Source organism: Cyrtonyx montezumae, unplaced genomic scaffold (assembly GCF_038088225.1).
Source record: "Cyrtonyx montezumae isolate F1298 unplaced genomic scaffold, pur_monq_1.0 scaffold_3, whole genome shotgun sequence".
Lineage (NCBI taxonomy): Eukaryota > Metazoa > Chordata > Aves > Galliformes > Odontophoridae > Cyrtonyx > Cyrtonyx montezumae.
Window position 1 is genome coordinate 111,268,494 of NW_027072034.1, and position 23,117 is coordinate 111,291,610.

Sequence of the window (23,117 nt, forward strand, 5' to 3'; positions counted from 1 at the left end):
GCACTTCAAAAAAAAAGGGTATGACAGATGTTTCTACTCACTGACTCACCAAGGATCGCTGGTCATAGGTCATTCTCCCCAGGGACATCACACTGCTCTTCCGCGAGCCAACAGCAACACGGATCTGGTCAGGCTGCAGGGAGTTACGTGAGGAATTGGAGACTCCCCCAGCAGCCACTGGAGCATTAGAAGAGGGCAAGGATGGGTCCAAGTGGCCATTTGGTGTCACAGAAATTGCACAAAATTTGGGATCTGTGTAGAAAGATGGAAAAAGAGGGAAGATGGAGAAAAGAAGGTTGGTTCCTCACCATCCGGTTATTGTTTCAACAGCTAAGCTGTTAAGCATGTTAGCTGCTAACAGCATGATAGCCATTTAGCATCAATCAGCATTGACTCCTTTCAATTTAGGGTGCTACAGCAAAAGTAATGCAATCCACAAGATTTTGAAGTGTTCTCTTCAGTCTTCAAAATTGTCAGTGGCTCTCCTTGAGGCTAGATGGTTGAGCAGAGAGCTGGTCAGGCAGACATGCAGAACAGAACAACCTGTCCTACACTGGGACTCTTCAAATGACTGATCATTGATCTTGAAGATTTGGGGCACCTCTGAGGGCTGTGTTAGCTGCTGTGAAAAACCACTGACATTTGTCAAGATGGATGGAGAGGATGGGATGCTGGCTTTTAACACCTGAAGGGGCTTGAGCAATCATTTTTGTTTGACCTGTTGCATAATGAAGGTCACATACCATTGCCTGCACTCAGTGTTACTGCTGCGAGTGTGCCAACAGACTCCGCAACCTTTCTTCTTTCTGCCCTCCTAAGGTTTTGGCTGCTTACGCTCAAGATAAGCTCTAACACAGTGCAGCTTTGCAATCCGAGATCAGACTGCTACGAAAAAAGCTAAGTTGTGAGATAGACTGTGACAAGCCAAGCCTGGAGCCTCTGCTCCTCATTGCAGAAGTTGCATTTAAGCTCAGACGCATGTCTATGATCCTTGCCTGGGTTATGCTGTGAATATGCTTCTGCTTGTCCTTATGCCTTACGAATCCTGAGCTTGTCTTGCTGACTGAGCTTTTGGCTCCCTGTAGACCTGCATGGCAGACTTTGAACCACTGTTAGACACTGGCTACCATCAGCAGACCTGCTCTCCTCATGTGTGCAAGTCCTACGCCTTTGTTAGTGTGGTCCTTGCCCTGCCTGCTTGGATGTTTCCCCCAGCTCCCAACTCACTATTCATACTCTTGCTGCTCCCTGCCACCAAGTCCTGTCTGAAGTATAATACCTTTTTCAGAAAGACTTGCAGACATTAAGGGTTGGAAACTGTACCTGGCGGTTTGTACACAGGCTGTTCCAACAGTTAATTATCCTTCCTTAAAAATATGTGGTTTTTTGCAGTCTGAGTTTGTCTAGCTTCAGCTTCCAACCTTTACAATCTCATTATGCTTTTTTTCTGCTCAATTAAAGAGCCATCTACCATCAAAAATCTCTCCTTATGGCCAGCATTTACAGAGTGTGTGATAAAGTTACTTCTCCAGTTTCTCTAAGCTTCATTAGCCTCACACTATGAGGCAGGGCTTCCAGATTTGCCTGAGTCCTTTTTAATGCACTGGTATCCCCTCTCCAAATGTGGTCTCCAGATTTGGACACTGTTTCTGAAATGATGCCCTCAAAGCTGAGCAGGAGTGCTATCTTCTCACTCCACTGTTTTTTAGGCATTCAAAAACTGCTCCCTTTAGCTATCACTTTACTCAGGATGCCAATACAGCCCCAAATTTCCACATGTAACACCACAGACTAACATTTTAACTAAGTTAAAAATGAAAGTAAACTCTGCCTTGGAGATGGGAGCCAATTTTCTGTCAAATCTGCTTTCAAACTTCTCACTAAGCAGCAAGGGGATGTGAGCAAAAGAGGCAGTTTGAGCTACCATACCTGAGCCTTCCTGGACCTCTTGGAAGTGATCTAACTCCTCCATGTTTGATGAACTCTGATCTTCCTCTGAGTATGATCGGTTGGCATCACCCTAGAACACACAAATAAATAAGGTGGGAACTCATAAACAGAAAAGACCACTTTATCTTGTATTTCATTGCTGACAATCATCCTTGGCAGCCATGGTATCATCATGACCACTGGAGAGTCCAGTGTGACTTGTGATGGCTGAGATACTGCGTTCTTGCTTTAGAAGATGGAAGACTCACCTTACCTGCTGTAGCTTGGGATGAAAATTGTTAATTCCCTTCTGAAGGGTTTGTCTCTTTCATTGCAAGGATTAATACTGTCATATATTTTTTTAGAGAAGCCCACCATGAACTTAAGAAGAACAGCAAAGGTGTAATACTTCGGGCATCTTTCACTCTGGCTCCTTTCAAATGTCTCAAATATCACTTTTTAGCACCTCTCTTACTCCTCTCCATGATAGGAGCATTTTTGATGACTTACCTCAGCCTGGAACCCCTCCACAAGGATGGCCACCAGCAGATTGAAGAGCACGTAATTGCCAAATGTCATAAGAGCCACAAAGTAAAGGGATGCCCATGGTGAGGTGGAGGCCATGCCATTATAGAGTACAACATTCCAGTCCTCCTGGGTTAAAATCTGCAAGCAGGAGCAAAAGCCATGTAAACATGAAGGAAAAACACAGAGAGGATTCCCAAAAAGGACACTGGAAGCACATACTTTAGGTCATGTTAGGTCTCTTAACCTCCTCATAATCACACACCTACTGTCCATTGTTACTGTCCAGTGGTGGAACAGCCCCAGTAATGCTAGCTGAGCAAGAAGAAACAAGAGCAAATATGAGGGCAGTCATGTGCTGGGTTGATAGTGTTAAACACAGGTGTTGTCACAACAGAAGTGACCTTTGCAAACTTTCTATTGGGAAGTAAGGAGCCCTTCTGTCTGAAAGATACCAGTCTCCAAGTTACAACATACAATTGCTTTTCTTCCTTTGACGTCACATACTAAAGCCTTCTGTGTCATCAAAAATGAATGAATAATCCACAATGAGAATAAAAAACCTCATGATTCTCACTTTGCTTTTTCCTCCCATGAAGAGCAAAGCCGACTCACCTGGAAGACAGTGACAATGGCCCACAGCAGGGAGTCAAAATTTTTCCGATCAGGAACTGTATCTCCTGTATCTGTCCTCAGGCTGAACTTGCAACCAAAGATGTGCATTCCCAAGATACTGTTGGGGCAGGAAGAGAAGTTGGTACCAAATCTAAATATCTCTGCCATCACAATAAACTTGTCAGTGACACTCCACAGCAATTAATCATCATAGAATCATCATAGAATCATTTGAGATGGAAGGGAACCTTTAAATGTTATCTCACCCAACTCCTATGCAATGAACAGGGACACCTACAGCTCCATCAGGGTACTTAGAGCCCCTCAAGCCTGGCCTTCAATATCTCTGGGGATGGGGCATCCACCACCTCTCTGGGCAACCTGTTTCAGCATTTTACCAACATTTATTGAAACAAACTTTTTCCTCATAACCAATCTAAATCTGCCATCTTCTAGTTTGAAAGCAATTCCCCTTGTCCTATCCCAACAGAAATTGCTGAAGAGTCTCCCATTCTTTTTATAGGCTCTTCTTTCTTATGTAGCACAGAGGTGCTAGAACAACACAGCCCGACTGCTGGGACTTAAACATAAAGAAAGAGCTTTTTGTTGCAACCCTACAGCTTATCACAAAACCTCGCTTCTCATCTGCACTGTCTCATAGCTCACTTAATGCCTTCAGACTTGTTTTCTCCATCATTCTCATTTGCTCTCATTTGTCTTCATCTCCCTACCAATGTATCCACAAAGTGCACTGACAAATTTTCTTAGGTGCTTCCTGTGACCCTTCTGTCGAACAGCTTCCAGGCTGAGCTCTTCGTGCAGACATTACTGACTGTCAAGAGACATCACCTGTCCTGCAATGGGACATTATGTTCAGAATACACATTTGGTGGCAGCATTTCTACACCCCATCCAGGACAGATCTTTAGCTACTGAAACCAATTTAGGGGAGCAAGAGCCTCAACCTCTTTGAGCAAATGTCTTCCAGTGTTGCCCAAGTCTACAGATGAGCCATGTGCTCACACGTTGATGTTCATGGCAATATGAACCATGCAGTGTCTCCTCAAAACACTGCAAGGCAACTGCATCCTCACCTGAAAATGAAGATGAAAAGCATGAGAAGCATGCAGAAGGTGGCTACATTGTCCATAGTCTTCATCAGCACCACGAGCTGGCGGCGCAATGCAGGCATGAAACGTACCAACTTCAGCACACGCAGGAGGCGGAATGTCCTCAGCACTGAGAGGCCCCCATCCGACTGACCAATGATCTCCCAGATGCTATGGCCAAGAGAGGCCCACAGAGCAAGAGGAACAAAATGAAGAAGTGAACAAACAGCAGAGAGAGAATAATGATTCTGATCCAAGTTATCACCTCTGCATTGGTAGCATGTATATATAGGTCAGAGAGAAAATTTGTTTGAAGAAGAGATAATTAGAAATATATACTACAGGTTTGTACTTATGTGAAGAAAGCAGCATTTTTACATTCATGAAGCACTAGTTGTTGCAGGAATGAGGAAAGGATTTCAGCACTAAGAACCAGCAAGACAGGTTCTTTCACCACACATTAAACCTCTGTAGTAGCCTTCATTTGTAAATTTTGAAAAATATTTTGCATCTAATATTTGTTGCAGTCTTGTAAGACAATCATGATGGCTTCCATCCTGCAGAAGAGAAAAGCGAGGGACAGAAGTGCTGTGGGGCTTGCTCAGTCAAAGCAAGTATTGGGAAATACTTTTTTCTTGTCAAAAGTATTGGGAAATGAAATCTCAGTCTCTCTATCCTTTGCCTTATGTATCAGCTCACCTCCTTTTTTTCTGTTAAATCTGGTTTGTCTGTTTGTTTTGTTGTGTTTTTGAAAAAGTACATGAAAACATGCAAACTTTGTGGTGCTCTTTATTATATGTATTTCGGTTGATACCCAAGACCCTTATCACCTGATGATAACGATGATACTGTCAAAGATGTTGTAGGGGTTGCGGAGGTAATCAAAGAGGCCAAAAGCAGCAAGTTTCAGGATCATCTCCAGGGCAAACATGCTTGTAAAGACAACATTGCTGATCTCCAAGATGTTGGTCAGTTCCTCTGGCTGAGGAGAAGGTAAATTCAGAGTCAGAAATGAAAGAGCCTTCAAATTGTGGGAAATAAAATGCCACCATTCCCAAGGGACAGGCTCTGCAGTGAATTGTGAAGAGCCATGGGGGAGACAGAAGTGAGGCTGGGTAGAGTAGCCTTTCTGCTCCAATTCCTTTCCCCATTTACTACCCTCATCACAGATTATGTCCCTTACAAACTCTTTTGCAGCAGTCAGGGAACTACACAGCTACTCACATGAACCAACTTATTCCACATCCTATTCTAAACACTGCTCCTCTGGTTAATGGCTGTGTCACTGTGTTCAGAGCACTTTAGTATTTTTAAAGCAGGGCAAAAGTGGTTGATCCATGGATCAGCCTCTTCCATCCAAGCTTTCCAAATATCTGGCACAACTGTTTGGTTTTTCTGCTTGTTTTTTTTTTTTTTTTTTTTGAAATTTTGAAAACATTCGAATGTCAGAGCACAGTTTCCCATTCTTTTCTATAACTCACTGTCCCTTTTCCACTGTTTTTTTTCTTCCTCATTTTCTCTTGCCTAGCCCCCCCACTAAATCCTTGATATGCATTAGTTTCTTGGTCTTGCTCCAATAATTACCAAAGTGAATATCAAAGTGTATGAGTAACTTAACAGTAAGATGGGCCACAGTGCTAACACCTACCCATAAGGGATAGGAATAGTAGGAGAGGATGAAGAAAACAGAGAGCATAAGAGGAGATAAACAGATGTACAAGGTGGAAATCTTCAGAGATGACACAAAATTACTGTGTTGAAAAAAACCCAAAAAAAAAAACCAAAAAAACCCACACCAGAAACACATAACCTGACCCTGACTCAGGCATTTTCTTCTGATGGATCTCTGATCTTTCAGTCCTTGTGAAACAGTCTCCTCCAGGAGAGAATGATGTGTTTTTGCATAAGGAAGAAAGTGTCTTAATGACTCCATCAGTGAAACAAGTCTGAGCAAATTAAATTACTCCTTTTGTTTTCTGAATTAATGACTTTTTCTTCACTGTGTGCAGCCTTGGAAACTTCTCTGACAAGGTTAGCAAAGGGTCTACACTGTTTCCTCAGGAATGGTGAAATGTTTTAGAGGGAGACAGAGGCTGCACTGATGTCATTCGTGAGGGATGCCAGGTCCTTGCTGTGTGAAATGAAGGCACCCACTGTGCTGAATCTGGGATGGACAAAGCACCCCTCACCCTTTGGACTGGGACTGCACCAGGCCAAACAACAAGAGTTGAGGTCTTCACTGGTGTATGAGGGGTAACTTGCACAAACACGCCAATCTTACACAGACACTACACACATAGCCCATGACAATAGGCAGGTAACAAATGTTCCCCAAGTGTGAGAAAAATCTCCTTCCAGTATTGCATCTTGTAATCAGGCTGGACAGCCTATGGCCTTCAGACCATATGAAACCACTAAGGCAATTCATCTGGCTGCAGCACATTGCTGGCCAAAGGTGTGCCACCTTCCCAAACAGAGAGACATAGTATGGCAGCTCCAAGGCTCCTCCAGTCCAATTGTCCACATTTACCTTGAGGGAGGTCTTTCACACCTCAGAGAAGGTTATGTATTTAATGTTAACCTACTGTGCCACTGAGCCCAAGATCCATGCTTCTGTGGTAGCAAATAGAAGTCTCTCTCTGTTTTGTTATCATAAAATCATAGAATCACTGACTTTGGAAAGACCACTAAAATCATCTAGACCAACTATAAGACCATGTCTGGGGCCACTCTAGACCATGTCACTCAATGCAGTGTCTACCCTTCCTCATGACAAAAATGTGGCCAGAGAATCCTTTTCTCCTTCACAGTGATCTGCCTGGACATCAGGACACTGTTTTAATCATCACCTTCTGGTTCTGGGTCCAAACCTCCCCCTAAATCTGGAGGCTGCTCAGGGAAGAACCCCCAGGACCCTAAATCTGGCTGTTCTTCTCCAATATGAATAAATGGATTGGAAAGTGCTTCTCACAGTCATGTTGTGCCTACCCCACATCCATTGGTAATTTCATGCACTCCTCAGTGCAGGTTTAATTGAAATATTCCATTCCTTTAAAATAATAATAAAAAAGGGAGATAGCTCAATTTATATCCATAATTACATTTGAATAACAAAACCATCATGAAAATGAAGGGGAGAGGAGGGGAGATAAGAGTGATGAGAGAGAAAGAATGAACAAGTACACAAGGGAAGGGAGAGATGAAGATCACTTTACCGAGAGCCAGGCAGTAATGACACCAGCTGGGAACATGAGGCCCATATGCTAAACAGAGATGCCAATTTCAGCCTGATTATGTCGGTGAGAATAAGGAATGTGAAAAAGCAACAGGCTATAATGGTGGATTATCCTTCTCGGCTTCCCATGCTTTCTCTCCTGTGCTGTCGTAGGGAGCAATTGATGTTTGAAAACCCATGCTTGCATCTCACTTACGGAAAAGGTCACCTGTTCTCCCATCTCTCCTTCCCTCCCTGACATCTGTTTCTCTAGTCAAGCCTCCACCTGTTAATCTTTCTTCTAATGGGCTATCAATCAGACCCAGCAAAGCATCCTTCCTAGAGAGAGGGGCAGGAAGAACAGGGCAGGGAAAGAAAGGAGAGAGAGGCAGAGACAGAAAAAAGAAACTACAAAATGAGCAGGAAAAATATAGCATAATGAGCTCCAAAAAGAAGTAGAGAAGACACCATTAAAATTGGAGTAGGAAAGAAATACTGGCTGGGGAAGGAAGAGCAACACAAAATAAATGCACTCAGGAAAAAGAAGAGAAAAAGAGAGGAGAGACAGCTGGAGAGGCCCAAGGCAACACACAAACAGGCAACAGAAAGATCCTGCATTGCAGCCATTCCTAGAGATACAGATAAATAGACAGAGTGAAAAAGCTGAGAGCTGGGGCTGCTGCTGACAGGGTAAGGGCCAGCAGGGGCTCTGTTCTGAGCAGTTATGCTTACACATCTAGGTCAGCATGGTCAAGAATGACAGTGAATGCTGCCGGAGTGGGAGACTCTGGCCAGAGAAACATGAACTTGCTGAAGAGGGCAGGAAAACTGGGGAAAAAGTGGTTCTCTCCTTTACTGCCTACTATCACAGTGGATTGCAATGGGCGTATCGCTTTCCATATAAGTGGAGAGTGCCCAGGCTCCTACATATATCACCCAAGCATTCATTGCCATAATGATTATCAAGGCTTCCTCCACCTGTGTTTATCTGGAAATGAAAAAACTGAAGTGTCCATAAGACGAGGCCTTAATTCAAGATTGTTTTGGTCCAGAAAATACAGGAAATCTTCCTACAGGAAAAGTCTATTCATATTACCAAGCCAGGATAGACTGGTTTACCTATCATGCTGGAAGAGGAATGTGAACAAAACAGTGGGAGACAAGTATTGGGGTACTGAGGAGGGTAGCTTGAAGTGGGGAGACCCCAGGGTGCAAAGCATTCCCAGAGACAGTATTTTAACCAAAACAACCATTCCCCAATTATGAATACAAGTATTTTTCCAAATCCATGGAACTTCCTAATTCAGATCTCCATGGTGTTGCAACTCTAGAATAATAGAATCATGAAGACTGGAAGAGACCACTAAGATCACCTAGTCCAACCCACCCCCACCATTCCCCTCAGTACCACATCCACACGGTTCTGGAACACCTCCAGAGGTGGTGACCCCACCAAATCCCTGGGCAGCCTGTGCAAACACTTTTCAGAGAATAAATGTTTCCTAACGTTCAACATGAACATCCCTGGTGCAACTTTAGGCCATTACTTCTCATCCTAATCCTAATCCTTCATCCCCATTAGGGTGGATCAAATACAAAGACTGAAATGTGTTATCCGAGTCAGGGCTCTGGCCTAGTGATCAGAAACTAGGGCAAAAGAAGGCAGCTGTTCAGTCTTTTTACTTTTTATCTTCTAAGTTACTCACTAGTTAACACTGAAATTCTTAGATTAGATCAAAATCATAATTAACACATTATCTGACAGCAGCCAGAAAGGTGTACAGTACAGGAAAGGCTAAGAACATGCAGACCACCCTGCAGGAGTTTATTCTAACTAGAAATAAATTGGCAACTGTCCTAGAAACAAAAGAGTAATTGGTATGATCTATGTATACCAGCCCTACCAAACTCTACCTGCATGCCTTTGAGAACATGAGAAAGAAAAATCCATACACTGGTCTCCTCATTCTGTCCATTTTTATACACTATTTCAAAGTTACTTGACAATCAGAAGAGTCACAGAAATCAGCCATGGATCATACAGGCTGGCTTTTACTTTCTTGAGTCACCACCCCACAATCAGACAGGATTTCATAATATTTTGTTATTCCCTAGTTCTACAAGACTGAAGTGATATGGCTTCATCCAGCACCCTGGAGAGACTGTTCCATCATTTACTAAATGTCAGCATGATGAGCTGGCTTGGACATTTGCTGAATGTTTCTGACAAGCAGTGAATAGCAAAAAGAGAAGCAATAACTGTAAAATATGAACTAGTGGATCCAATAAATGCTGGTATAAAGGGAAATCATGCAGGCTAAAGGATATGAAGGTGCCAGTACATGAGGCTGGTTTAACTGGGAAACAAGTGATAGTCCCCTGAACCACACCTCATTAAGTGTTGATCTGATGCACAAAGGAATACTGGAAGTAGATACATCAGGAGGGAAATCAAGTTTCTCTGTAATTGTCCTAGTGGCTACTAATGGCAAATATGTTTTATTCTTACAGGCTGTAAGAATAGATATGAGAAAAGAGCCTGGGACATTCAGCTGGGAACAGCTTTTCATCCTTGTGCTGAATAAGGAGAAAAGTGAGCAGCACCAGATCCTTTGCAAATACCAGTAAAAATTAAGCCTATTTAAAGAATCCTTGTGGACAGCCACAAGCATCTAACAACTTGATTTTCTACACTGGATTTTAAAAAGCAATTCTTCCAAGCAGAAGCAGATTTGAAGAACTGTAAAAAATACTTCAAGCAGGACAGAGCTTGAAATGATGGATTTTGGCTTGTGCCACGTCCCAGAAATATCTCAAGACCTTACACTAAGGGTATTTTATGGTATAATGCACACTGATGGATTTGTACAAACTTATCTGTTTACAAGTGATAACTTGTGATAAGCTAAAGGATTAAAAATGAGTCACAGCAGTGCAGTTTGTCCCAAAATGAATTGATTTCCCTCACAAGAAATGTATATGGAGATAGGAAGGTGCCTTGGCCACACAAGCAGGATGGCAAAAGGGACTTGATGGATGAGCCAAATTTTAAAGGTGATTTGGATGCTGAGGGTAAGTTTCCTGGCATAAAATTAACAAACATAACAGAACAAACATATAAAATTAAATAAAAAAAAAAAGCCAAAACAAAATACAGTAAATGCACCCTTTAAATATATATATATATATATTTTAAAAATGTGAATTGTAACAGAATTGTAGAATTCTGGAGGTTGCAAGACACCTCTAGAGGTTGCCTGATTCAAACCTCCCTCACTCAAAACAAGCAGATAATTCCAATTTATATTTTTCTTTCCATTGGTTATGGCTCAGGAATCAAAAGTTAGACTTGCACATCAGTTCAGTCCTCAGGACATCTGTGTTTCTGAGCTTGAACCTTCTGCCCAGCTCCTGCAGTCTCACTCCCCCATTAACTTGGTTGTTTGTGGGTCAGAGAATCACAGAATGGTTGGGCTAGAAAGGACCTCAAAGCCCAGCCAGCCCCAAACCCGTGCTCAGGCTGCCCAATGCCCCATCCAACCTAGTCCTGAATGACTTCAGGGATGAGGCACCACAGCTTTTCTGGGCAGTCTGTGCCAGCACCTCACCACCCTCTGAGTAAAGAATTTCTTTCTAACATCTAACCGAAATCTCCCCTCTTTTAGTTTAAAGCCATTCCCTCTTGGTCCTATCGCTATCTGCCCATGCAAAAAAGTCAGTGCCCCTCTTGCTTATCAGCTCCCTTCAAGTACTGGAAGGAGGTTCTTCATCTCTGGGCCACCTCATCTGTATAGTCTGTGAACAACCAGAGCAACATAAAGCTGATGGACCAGGACCACTCAAGCCTGCAACACCTTCACACATCCTCTTTCCCAGACAGGTGTGTCCCTAGCAAGTGCTTGGAATTGTGATTGCTCATGCACCAGAAAATCTAAGCTCAAAGGGTCTTTTTATTTACATTAGCTCTCAGCAGATTCACATGATTCTCAGAGAGTCACATGATTACAGTAGCTGTAGCAACAAAAATCACTTCAGTCATAGGATGGTGTCAAGTTGCAAATCACAGATCTCTGTAAGCAGAGGGGTTTTGCTGAATATTTTTCCGCAAAAAAAAAATATTATTCTAGAAAGAAAGCAACAGGAAAAAGAGGATGGAAGGAGAGAAGAGTAGGCAGTGAAGCATCAGTCTGAGATATACTAACAGTAGGGCTTGAGAAACATGAAAGTGCAAAGGGAAGTGCATACGCTTATGTGGTTTTGAGGTAACTTCTGACTGAAAAAGACCTGGAATTCATGTTAGAAAGTAAATATTCCATCTTGTGCTAGGTAAACAGGACTCAACACACACATTTTAAATAAACAGCTGCACCACGTTTTTCAGTTACGATCAATGCAGTCAACTTTTTTTAATGCATATATATACTAGAAGCTGCCCACACGGCTGTGAGCTTTTCCTAGATACTTACAGATAAAAAGTGATAGCATAACTTTAAGGATGTGTTATTAATAACCTGCTACCAGAAACCCTGAGGCTGCAGGCAGATCCTGCTCTGCTGAGGGCTGTACAAACACAGCAGAGGTGGCCCAGAAGGGCTTAAATCTGCACACACAATATTCAGAGTGAATTCTCTACCTCTGGTTCAAATATTCTCCTGGTGAACTCCTAAATCATGCTGTCTCCAATAACGCAAAATGAACAGTGCCTCTCTCTGCTTGGTGCTTGCATCTTTAAAACATCAGTGGGCAGTTTTCTTGTTGTCCTGGGCTTCAACCCTTAGTCATCTCTCTGCTACGTGATAAATACATCGCTCTTTTTTATCTGTTTTCATGAGTCAACCTCTCCAGTCTCTTCTTCATTCCCCCTTCTCTGAGCTCCCAACAGTATTTTTCTGTACTGAAGCATCCCAAGCAGTTTTGCATTCTGTGATCAAATTAAGATTTCCCATCCTTGTATCAGAAATCAACTGGGCTTTGTAAAATGGTCTAATGCTTGCTATGTGGGTGGGAACCAGCCATCTGAGGCTTCAAATGCTGGCTCAGCCACTGCGTTGTCTCAAACAGAGAAATTCTGATACTCTGGGGCTCAGAACATTGAACTAGATGATCTTAGAGGTCTTTCTCAACCTTAATAATTCTATGATTCTACGATATCTCCTCCCTGATAGAGCACAGGGCAAGTCTTGAAGCCTGCTTAAACCACTCTGTTTCTTCTCTACCTGATATTGTATTTGTGGATAAAATTTGTCTTGGATGCAAAATTCCCTGGTATAATTAGCATCTCTGCTGCGGGCCAATCTTTTATTTCTTGTGATCTTGGCAGACAAGTGGGGTGAATCATGGCCACTTTCAGACCAGCAGCACAGATGAGGCACCAATGTACATCACAGAGTCCTTTAACTCAACATGCAATAGAACTGCCAATCAGCAATGAAGATGCAAGGTCATGGATGCATTGAACACCCTCTCAAGCCTGCTCTGCACATCGCAAGATAGACATAGTTTCTGTTTCCTAGCTATAAAATGAGGGCACACAATCCCTTCTCCATCTCACAAGTCTATCATTAGGATAAAGTGCACTGCTGACTCAGAGATGCCTGCAAACTAATGGCATGAAAAGCAGAACTGTCCTCACACGTGCTATCTATGCCTTGACCTATCTATCACTTCTTGCTGTCAGAGCAAAGGAAAGGTTCAAGCCATATGAGCCCCAGAACAACTGGAGGTGGGAGGTGGTGCCTTCTTGTGCAGATAGACAGTGCTCAGGCTTCCCTTAATTAAGCTGGAAAGGCTAGCAAGCTGATGGATTTGAATTGAGATGCTGGTGAAGTGCATGTGACATCCCCAGAGAGCACATTAAATTAACCAAATAGACTAAGGATTCAGTAAGCTAATGAAAAGAGAAATCAGAGAGATGAAAAAGATGGAAGAGGAGAGGGTGAAGGAGAGAGAAGCAGATGGAGAGAAAAGACAGAGAAAGAACAATAAATGGATAAAAGTGAGAAGGGAAGAGGAAAAAAAATACATTGAAAGGAAGTGGGAAGAAAATATTTAGAGAGAGATTAGGTGCAGGGATAGACAGGAAAAGGTCCTGCAATATCCAGTGGCTTTCTCAAAGTTGTGCTATGTCCTGGAGTACAAATTACTCAATCTCTGCCTCTAGCAGATTTTGCTGCTGCTTGGCCAGCCCTTAACCCCAAGCACGACCCTCTGTCCCCCAAAGGCTGTTCTGCTCACCCTACCTGCTCGTGGTGCTCGATGCCCATGCTGATAGTGTTCACAAGGATCGCGATCATGATCCCACGATTGAAGTACTTGCTGTCCACAATCCCTCGAAGCTTGACCCTAACTTCCCGCCACATGTCACTACAGAGCTTCATCCTCCCACCTTCCTCCACCTCTTCTTCCTCTTTCTCCAGTGCTGAGGCACTCTGGTCACCTCCACAGCCTTCCCCCTCCACTTCACTGTCTCCTCCATCTTCCTGGTCTGAGTCAGCGCTGTCCAGGACAGACAGCCTTCGGGATGCATCGTGTTCCCCCCTATGGCATCGGGGGCAGTTGGTGAGATCAGAGGTTGCTGTCACAGCAATGGGCTGGACCAAGCCTTGAGGAGGGCAGTCAAGAGGGTTGTGCTGCTGACAAATTCCTGGGGAGATAAATGATAATGCTTAAAGGAGAGAGCTTTGTTTCCTCAAAAAAAAAAAAAATGCATTGAAGCTGGGTACATTTTTGGCTTTTAGGTATTAAGACTGTGTAACTGGGCTTTTTTAGCTGTAAGGATGACTAAACACCGGCAAATCATCTCAAGGGCAACAATAAAAGCCACTGCTGCTGGGTGCTTTACACTGACTGGCTGTGTCACCAAAAGGCATGGTACTGCTCATCTGCCAGTGATTAGGCTCAGTGGGGGTTCACGTCCATCAGAAGAAGAACTGTTTCATCTGATGCAGGAATCATAGCTTGAGATTCAGACATTTGTATTAAGTGAGAACTGAGGGAAAAATGATTAAGAGAACTGCTTTTGGCCTGAACAGACACAGGCAGGGTCCAAGAATACAAATGCTGACCACAAACTCTCTAAATTAGGGACACTACATTAGCGAAATGTCTCAAGAAGCCAGAGAAGCTAATTCAAGAACAGTTCCTCCTGATAGTCCATGGACTCTGAATAATTTGCTGACTTAAGTGAGAAAACCAAGTTCCTCAAACCTCCGGTTGTGCCTGGAAGATCAAACGAAGACTGGAAAGATTAATCAATTAATTCATTAACTACAGAAACCTTCTTCCTAGCAGGTAAAGAAAATGAAAGACTGAGTATGCAAGACTAGTTGAAGGAAAATCCATCTTTTCGCTTGTTAACTGAGCATTTCTTACGAAAGGTATCAGCAGGCAGTTAATACTAACTCTATAATACCATTTTTACAGTCACTTTTCAGGCCAGGAATCCAATTTAAATGGTATCTCATGTCTAATTTTACACAACAGGATGTGCTTCCATCAAGAGAAATTGTCTCCATTGCCCTAGCACATCAAACTGACTTCAGTACTGCTCTTCTCCCTCTGCTCAGGGGGCACTTTACTGCAATTCTACTCCCTTTACTTCTCTCCTGTAAATTCACTTTGGGAGGAGGGCCCTGGAAGACATGCTGTGTCACTCAGTACAATCCTTAGTCACACTCCTTTATACTCACATCTCTCTCCTAGGCTGCTATCTTTACTCTGCCATACCAGACCAGGAGCTGTTTCCAAGCCTCAGTAAGTGCCTTTAGTGTTGTCCATTATGGTTTCAGTTCTGGGTTTCTACTGTTTCCAATTGATCATCCCTTTTTCCATTCCCACTCTTGCTGATCACCCTAACCTTACTGGTCTGGTGCACTACCCACGACCATAAGTTCAATTATCAACATTAATTCTAACTTTGTGCTTTGTAGACAAAAGTCCTTTGGAAATATAGCACATGGAGATGCTCCCAGTTACATTCCTATTTCCACTATGGACATTTCCAGATTTACCAGTGCGATCCTTACTGTAGTGCCTCTGTTTTTTCCTGTTGCTGCCTTGCTTGGCATCACTTGGCTCCACGTGGCCCTGGCGCCGGCTCTGTATGCTGTTGTACAGCCCAAGAGTGCGGCGTTTGGCTTTGCGCATGATGTGGCAGATGTATTGGAAGATCTCCTCATAGCAGTCTCCAGGCTCCATGTAGCTGGCAACAGTGCTGGAGGAGAGGTACCGGGCCCGCTGCTCCTGCATTAGCTGGTGCTCCCGCTGCTTGGTTTCAGAGAACTGTGTGGCAATGACCACCAGGCACAGATTGATCATGAAGAACGAGCCCACCTAGGAGTAAAGGAGAAGGAGAGTCAGGTAATATCAGCATGAGGAAGAACATGTGGGAGGAGGAAAGAAGGGAGAGGAGGGGAAGGGGAACGGGAACTAAAGCTAACACCAGTCTGTGTATGGAGATGGGATTTCAGAGGGAGCCAGGACTGGCTGAGCTTTGTCTTGAGAACTCACTCAGTGTCACTTCCACGCAGAATTTAGATCTCTGAACTAAAATTCAGGAAATAGAAGCCAAATTTTTGGCTCTTTTGGTGGCTTTAGGAACTTTAGCAAGTCATTTAGAACTCACATACAACGAGCTTGATGAAAATTGGGCTTTTTCTTTCCCTCTCTTTTGTGTTAAAAAGAAGGTGGGAGACAAAGGATTGTATTGGTTGCTTTCTTCTCTGTTTATTTTTTTACTACTGGAAAAATCATGTGTTGTCATTTATTGTTTTTTGTTGTTGGAAGACATGTCAGTGTTCTCGGGGAATTTTATTTATTTCTATCATTTACACCTTAATTCACTATACAGGGAGATTAACTTTGCTGAAATGAATGAGCTCTTGAAACTGGAGAAGTTTACAAAAACTAATGACTTTGAGAAGGACACCAAACAATCTGTCAAAACAATACTTCCTTCCTCGATATCTCTTCTTTTGATTCTTCTGTTACCACGCATGTATTTTCTATTACTTTACTCGCCTTCCAGCCTTTATCAGTTTTCCATTTAAGGTAGAAAACCAAGCACAGCCTGCTCCCCAGCTTCTCAGAAATAAAACAAAAAGCCCAAGTTCTCATTCTCCCCCTGAAAGTCAAAAGTTTACCAGGCTTATATGTTGGCAAATTCTCCTTTAGCTTTCTTTGCCTCGGTTTTCCTAGCAGTAAAACTAAGACAATACTTGGTGCCGTGAGATCTGGAAGTGAATATCTCCCTATCCCTGTCATGTATGATGAAATTACAGGTGAATCTCCACAAGATCTCCCCATTACACTCAAATGCTTTGATGCTGTGACTGGTGACCACTCCCCACAGAGCTTCAAGTAGCAAGATGGCATTGAAAAATGTAGGGTCTGATTTCTAAACAAAGATTATATACCAGTGCTGCTCTGACATGGGCTTTGTGGGGCAGCCCCTAGGAGAGGCAGCTCCACCTTGGGATTTCTGCATTCTCTGGATCAGAGGGTGTCACTGCTAAGGGACATCTTTGAACTATGCTTCTCCTGTATGATTTGCTGAGAACCCAGCTTCATCTTCATGACTCTCCTTTCCAAGCAGGCAGCTCAGACTCAGAGCTGGACCCAGTCCTGCTCCTATCTTTTGACATGTGCCCTCCTCCATATAACCTTTTCAGTGAAGGGAAGTGAACAAGAAAGTTGGGTGATGTGATGATCCCAACTCTCAGGCATGCAAAAAGCGGTGTGGGTGTTTATTTTTTCAGAAAGTACTCCGGTTAATTTTACCTACCCAAGAAGCCTTCCCATCAGTGCATAGCTGTTGGCACTCTACCCACAAACCTGTCCCCTTGGATGTCTTTTTTTTTTTGCACACAGGTGCCCAGCCGCTCCAGCCAGAAGCTCAGTACCTTGGCTCTTGGTATTTCAAAGAGGAGACATCCCTTCTAGCATCTGAATAAAACTTTGAAACATGAAGCCCTTTACAACCAGATTCAGCATAAGGACAATAAGCCATTTCAAAACAACGGTCTTTCTTTTTCTCCTCCTCTCAGCAGCTTTCAAAGCTGTTCTAATTCTGTTCCCCTTCATCACTGAGCCCTTCTCAGTGATAAAGCTTATTTTCCCTTCAGCTTCAGAACATGGCCTTGAGAAGGAAAACAGTGCCTCATTTGGATCCCTTCACTTTCCCCTATGGATTCCTGTAGTCCATGATCTCTTGCATGTTTTCACTGATGAGGGTATAACTAGGAATGTGAATCCTCCTCCAATGTGCTCTCCTGCCCTCTTCTCCCTAAACACTACATGACCCCTCTCACATGTTTCTCTCTTCTGTTATCTCCTTGTGTTTGCTTTGAGTGACGTAGGGTTGGTTTGGGAGTTGGATGCTCGCTATGCATTTCTGAAATGCAAATCATGACACTGCCTGGTCACAGTTTTGCGTCGTCCTTGCATATTCCAGCACCTCCACAAAAAACAACTGATTAAAGCTTGCAACACCTTCCCTCTAGGTGACAAGCAGAGAAGCCAAGAGCCACAAGATGACCTCAGCAGGGTCATGATGTAAGCCTGGGGTTGAATTCTGAGGGGAATTCAGGTTTAAATCACCAAGCTCTGTCCTCACAGGGAATAGTTCACTGTGATCTCCCACTGATAACAGGAAAGGGGAGGAGTGGGAGGACTGGTTATGGCAACAAGCCCCCATTCCTTGAACCTCTTAGCAAGAAACATCGCACAAAGCAATAGAGCTTGCTTCATCCTTAAGATGACAAGCAAGTCCACAATCTCTAAAGTTCTGCTGAGCTTGACTCTGTCTCCAATCTAGCAGAAGGGCAGGAAAGGTCCTAGATGACTTGTAATTGAATGATCCATCTCAGCTATCTGAGCGAAGAGATCACTAGTGTCTGACAGAGTCAGACAAAGTGTCTGACAGAGCCAGAAGGAGACCATTGATTCAAAGCCCCACACAGACATCTGGTTCAGCCCTGACACCAAGACATACTTTGATTGAGCTGATCCTGGCTTTGTTCAGCCCAAGGCTTGATCCCTGCCTTTACAGTATTTGATAAGAATTGACTGGTGCTGGTGATGCTAACTTAGTTGTCTGTTATTTTTATTGCTTCTTCTTGAATAATCAGGCTGTCTTCTGAAGCACACACATGTAAGCGCTTAAAGGATGCCTGAGTATTGCTGTGTGGATACAAACCTAAGTATAGCCTCCAGTCCAGAAGCCACACTAGTAGGCAAGTAACTGGAGTAGTGATACAGATAAAGCTGTTCTTCAAGGATGAAGACTGAAATGGATCACTGAGCCAAGAAGGGAAAGCACGCCTCCCTTGATATCACCTCCCTGGTCTCTGGCAAGAGCAGGAAGCTATTTCCTAAATACACAAATGCTTTTACCAGAGTGTTCTGCAAGGTCCTTCTGAATTCCAGAGTCAGCTGGTGCTCTTCTCTTCAGGGACTACATCAATGCAGAAGTCCTAAAAAATGATGCAAATATGTCCAGGTGTTGGACATATTCTGCCTGATGAGCAGAACAGGCAATGCCCTTGTGCAGATGTTTGAAGTTGCATACCTGTGAGGGAGGCAGAAACCATAGATGAAAGCATGGCTCTACGGAGGAGGCTGAGGAGATCTGGCCCCAGAAGAATGAGTTTGAACCAAGGCTAAGATGTAAGTGAAAAAGAAAAGAGTCAAGGCTTGAATTATGGCTGCCAGAGCAATCCTGTTTAGAGAGCAAGACCTTTCAACCATGGAGAAGGAAGGCAGAATAAAAGTCACAAGGACTGTGCTTCAGAAGACTTGAAGACAGAATTTTATTGCTATAACAGGACTTGGAGGAGAAATGACACCAGGAGATAGCAAGTTCACATTGTGGTTTTGCTAAGTGCTGCAACAGCACATGGGAAAGATGGCATTACATGTGAAAAGAAAGTAACAGAAATGCTAAAACCTTTCTTGGTGTAACTCCACCAAAGAAGGAAATACCCTATCTAGCATAAAGCTCCTATGTTCTGAGTGGTTCCCAAAGTAAGTTTTTGATGGAAATAAACCTACATGGCTTCTGCAAATGAGGAGGGCGTGTCTAGAAATGTCAACGACACTCCACACTAAAATCTCAGGTGGAGTGTTTAATTGAGGGTTTTCAGCTGCCTGAAAATTCAGAGACAAAGTTTGAGTCACTAGAAAAACACATGAGGTGAGACAACACCAAAGGATGCTCCTATTTCAAATCCCAAAAATATGCCAACAGCATTTATGTCATTTGGAGGTGGGGCCAGAGGGGGCAGTTTTTATAACTGGCCAGCAGGAGATGGACATGACCATCTCAAAGGTCAAACACTGACTCTGGGAGAGACTGCATGTGAGGCTGGGAGTGAATTTTGCGCTGAACTATGTGTTACAGAAATATAGGTACCCTGGCCATGCTGCTGAAAGCAAAAAAGAAAAAGAAAAAAAAAAAGTAGGTCCTAAATATTAGTTGCATAGTGGGAGATCTGAACAAACTATAAGGGAAATAATTGTTTTCTGGACTCACAAAAAGCAGTGGATGTTTGGTTTGGCTCTGGGGATAGAGCTGGGGATTGCTCTCCACCCATCCAGTGCAATCATAACTTTAGCCTGTCCTCACTGGGACTTTCCAGACTCAAAGAAAGAGCAGCATTCTTCAACGTACATTTAACCTGTGCTGTCCTGGCTCATGCTTCAGCCCAAGGGAACAGATGACCTTTCTGTTTTTCTCTTGTCTTTTCCTTGTGATAGTAGAAGGCCAGAAGGCAGGAAGAAATGGGATACCATGAAGATTCAGCTTTTTCATAACATCTCCAACCTCAGTGGACCAACAGATTTCTTTTTGTGCCACTCCCCATATATGCACTTTACAGAATTTCTCCCAGAAACTATACTAAGGTTTGTTTGCTCTCAAATAATGGTATGCCTATTTGAATTTAAACTAGAACCTGTGCCACATAAGTCTGCTAACGTTATTGAGTGGCTGCTTCTAAAGATCTGTTTCTAGGAAATCATGACCAAGTAGGACAAATAGTAGATGCAGAGCAGAATCTAAGCCAGGTCCATTCAGCAGTCCATCAAAGTGCACATAGACTTTGGAGACTTTGGAGGTCTTTACTGGTGAAGTGACCTAGAACTGAATCGCATCTACCATGTACAGATTTTAAACTGCCCAAAATACATCCCGAGTTATTCCTTCCTTTCTTCTTTTGACTTTGGTCCCTATATAAGAAAAGTGAAAGTGGAAAGTGCAAGTCTTCATAAATAAGGGAAATTCTTCCTTGCTAGAAACATGGCATTCCTTCCAAGGAAATCTATTAAAGGTGGGAGGAGGCCTGAGGAAAGGAAAAGGCAATGGCATCACGTTTGTCAGTTCTTCTTCCACGCACAAACAACAAGTCTCCTTACAACAAAACAACCACTTCTACCTGCATAAATCTATAGGGCTTACAAATTGCTCATGAAGTTCTCATCACTGATGCATCTCCACCAGCCACAAATGATCTCACACTGCCAGTTTACGTTGGACCAATGTCACTCTGGGAGCAGCAGCTCCTAGTTGTTCATAGCGAGGAAGTAATTCAGCATGACAGACCCTGAATATGACAAAATCTGAAACTGAGATCCTGAATCTGAGGAATCCAGGTGCTACCAGGAGCCATAAGACAGGAATGATTCAAGAGCTTCAAATGCACAAAAGACAAAGTAGGAGTAAAGATGAATAAATGGCTTTCTCTACTTTTGGTTCTACTGTTTTGAAAAGAGATGTGTGGGTGAGCATATTATCCTACAGTGATACCGATTCTCAAATCTGAGCATATTTCTTTGAGTGAAAAGGAAGAACCTGGCACAGTAGTATATGATCCTGCTGTAGACTCTTGGTGAAAAACCTCAAGCTGAATTCCTCAGGTTGACCTAATGCCTGACTTTTATAGGCTCTTAGCTTGCAGCGCTGAAACATATCAAGTCTTATACTTACAATTATCAGCAAGATAAAGTAGATAAAATTGTAGAATGAATGGGCATCCATCACATAGTACATGATCTCCACCCACCCTTCCAGCGTGATCACCTGCAAAATCAAGAAACAAAAGGAGAATGAGGAGGGAAGTGGGCATCCAGAGTTCATTTCTCAGTGCACACAGGAAAATACTGGCAAGGCTGTTGTATTCCAAGGAAGGTGAGAAACAAAAAGTCCTTTCAAGGAGGCCAAATTTCCATTCCAGGAAATCAGCATGGTACTGCTTGGTGACACTGGCATACTGTCAAAGCCTGTGAGATCATGCTAGTCCACAGCAGGAATATTTCATTAAAATAGTTCATTTCCCTGGATCACAGCAGGAGAAAACCCACAGCAAGTTTCTGTGCCCCTTGGACTGGACACTGTATACAGCAGGTGGAAAAGAAAAAAGGCAAGGATTTTAGCTCCCTTCTGCAATGAGTGCTGGTAATTAAAAAAAAAAAAAATCAACCCCTTTGCTATAGTGACCTGTACTGAGGGAAAACAAGTACAAGTCAGCCTGAAAGGCACAGCTCATTTCAGTACTTGGAACAGCTCTACATCTCTACCTGCCTTGAGCTCTGTTAGGAAGGTCTTACCTGAAATATTACAATCCAGGCATACCCAATATTGTCAAAGTTGATGGCACCCTTGTGTGGATTGGCATTGCCTGTACGGCACACATTATAGTACTGGTTCCAGTTGACACACATGCCACTGACGTTGAACTCTTGCCGGACTGAGTTGTAGTAATAATAATCATCCTTGTCCAAACAACACTCATGGCCCCGTTCCTTCAGGGGTGGGATCTCATGACAGCCCATGATTCCGTTGTCTCCTGACAGTGAGCAGATAAAAGGCATCTCATCATCTTCCTCAGGTTGATAATATGGGGGCAGGACAATGTCTCCTTGTCTGTAAGGATTAAAAAAAAAGTAATAAACTTCCTGTAGCAGATGTTTTCTCAACAGTGATATTGGTGGAGCCATTCTGACATAGGGATGGTGGTGAGTAAAGGATTTCCAGGTTTATTTCCTCAAGAGAAAAGAAGGACAGAGCTCCTGGAAACCAGGGATTTTCCAGAGGTGAATCCTCCATTTTCAGAGCTGTTTTCCACCAGACCATCCCACCCCAAATTACAAAATCTGCTTGCATGGAGATGAAGAGAATCTGAAATTCAAGCATTTGCATTCTGATCACTCTCCCCATTAGCATCAAAGCTAGATCAGTTGCAATGATATTAAGGACATTCATCAGGCTTTAACCTGATGTGCTCATGTGTGTAACCATTCATGGACATGTTTTGTAACAGTTGGCTCTGAACCTTCTGCATTTCCAGCAAAATGAAATAAAAAATCCAGTTCTTGAATAATTAAGATTGCACAGCTATGTCTTAAAATCAGGCATCGCAGAGTTGAAGCTGACTAAACCTTAACTTTAACTCCTCCTTGACAGTAGGCACTACTGGTACAATGTTTAATGACAAGTTCACGTGCTTTTTTCCAAAATAATGCAGGCACCTTCCAAATGCATGAATAATTAAAATCATCTATGCCTGCCTAGCTGGAGATGAGATAATGATGAGGATATGAAAGATGGAGATTTAAAATTTTCCATTAAACTTTATCTGGTGCACTTGCATTCCTTGCAGTGCTACCATATGCAGCTTTCACATTGCATGAATGCAGACTTTTCCACTATGTGTCATTGGAAGGGGACAGGT

At 43.1% G+C, this 23,117-nt stretch overlaps 1 protein-coding gene across 1 annotated transcript in view; it reads right to left on the bottom strand.

Annotated features, from left to right (window-relative positions):
• Nucleotides 1–23,117, bottom strand: part of CACNA1I (calcium voltage-gated channel subunit alpha1 I) — a 152,612-nt gene that overhangs the window by 28,917 nt on the left and 100,578 nt on the right. The window contains exons 6-15 of the mRNA XM_065742931.1: nt 21,994–22,309; nt 21,374–21,466; nt 15,417–15,723; nt 13,632–14,035; nt 5,009–5,160; nt 4,164–4,349; nt 3,070–3,187; nt 2,440–2,595; nt 1,930–2,020; nt 50–252 (exon numbers count right to left, since the gene is read on the bottom strand). Coding sequence (XP_065599003.1) covers nt 50–252; nt 1,930–2,020; nt 2,440–2,595; nt 3,070–3,187; nt 4,164–4,349; nt 5,009–5,160; nt 13,632–14,035; nt 15,417–15,723; nt 21,374–21,466; nt 21,994–22,309 — 2,026 coding nt within the window. The remainder of the gene's footprint in view (nt 1–49; nt 253–1,929; nt 2,021–2,439; nt 2,596–3,069; nt 3,188–4,163; nt 4,350–5,008; nt 5,161–13,631; nt 14,036–15,416; nt 15,724–21,373; nt 21,467–21,993; nt 22,310–23,117) is intronic.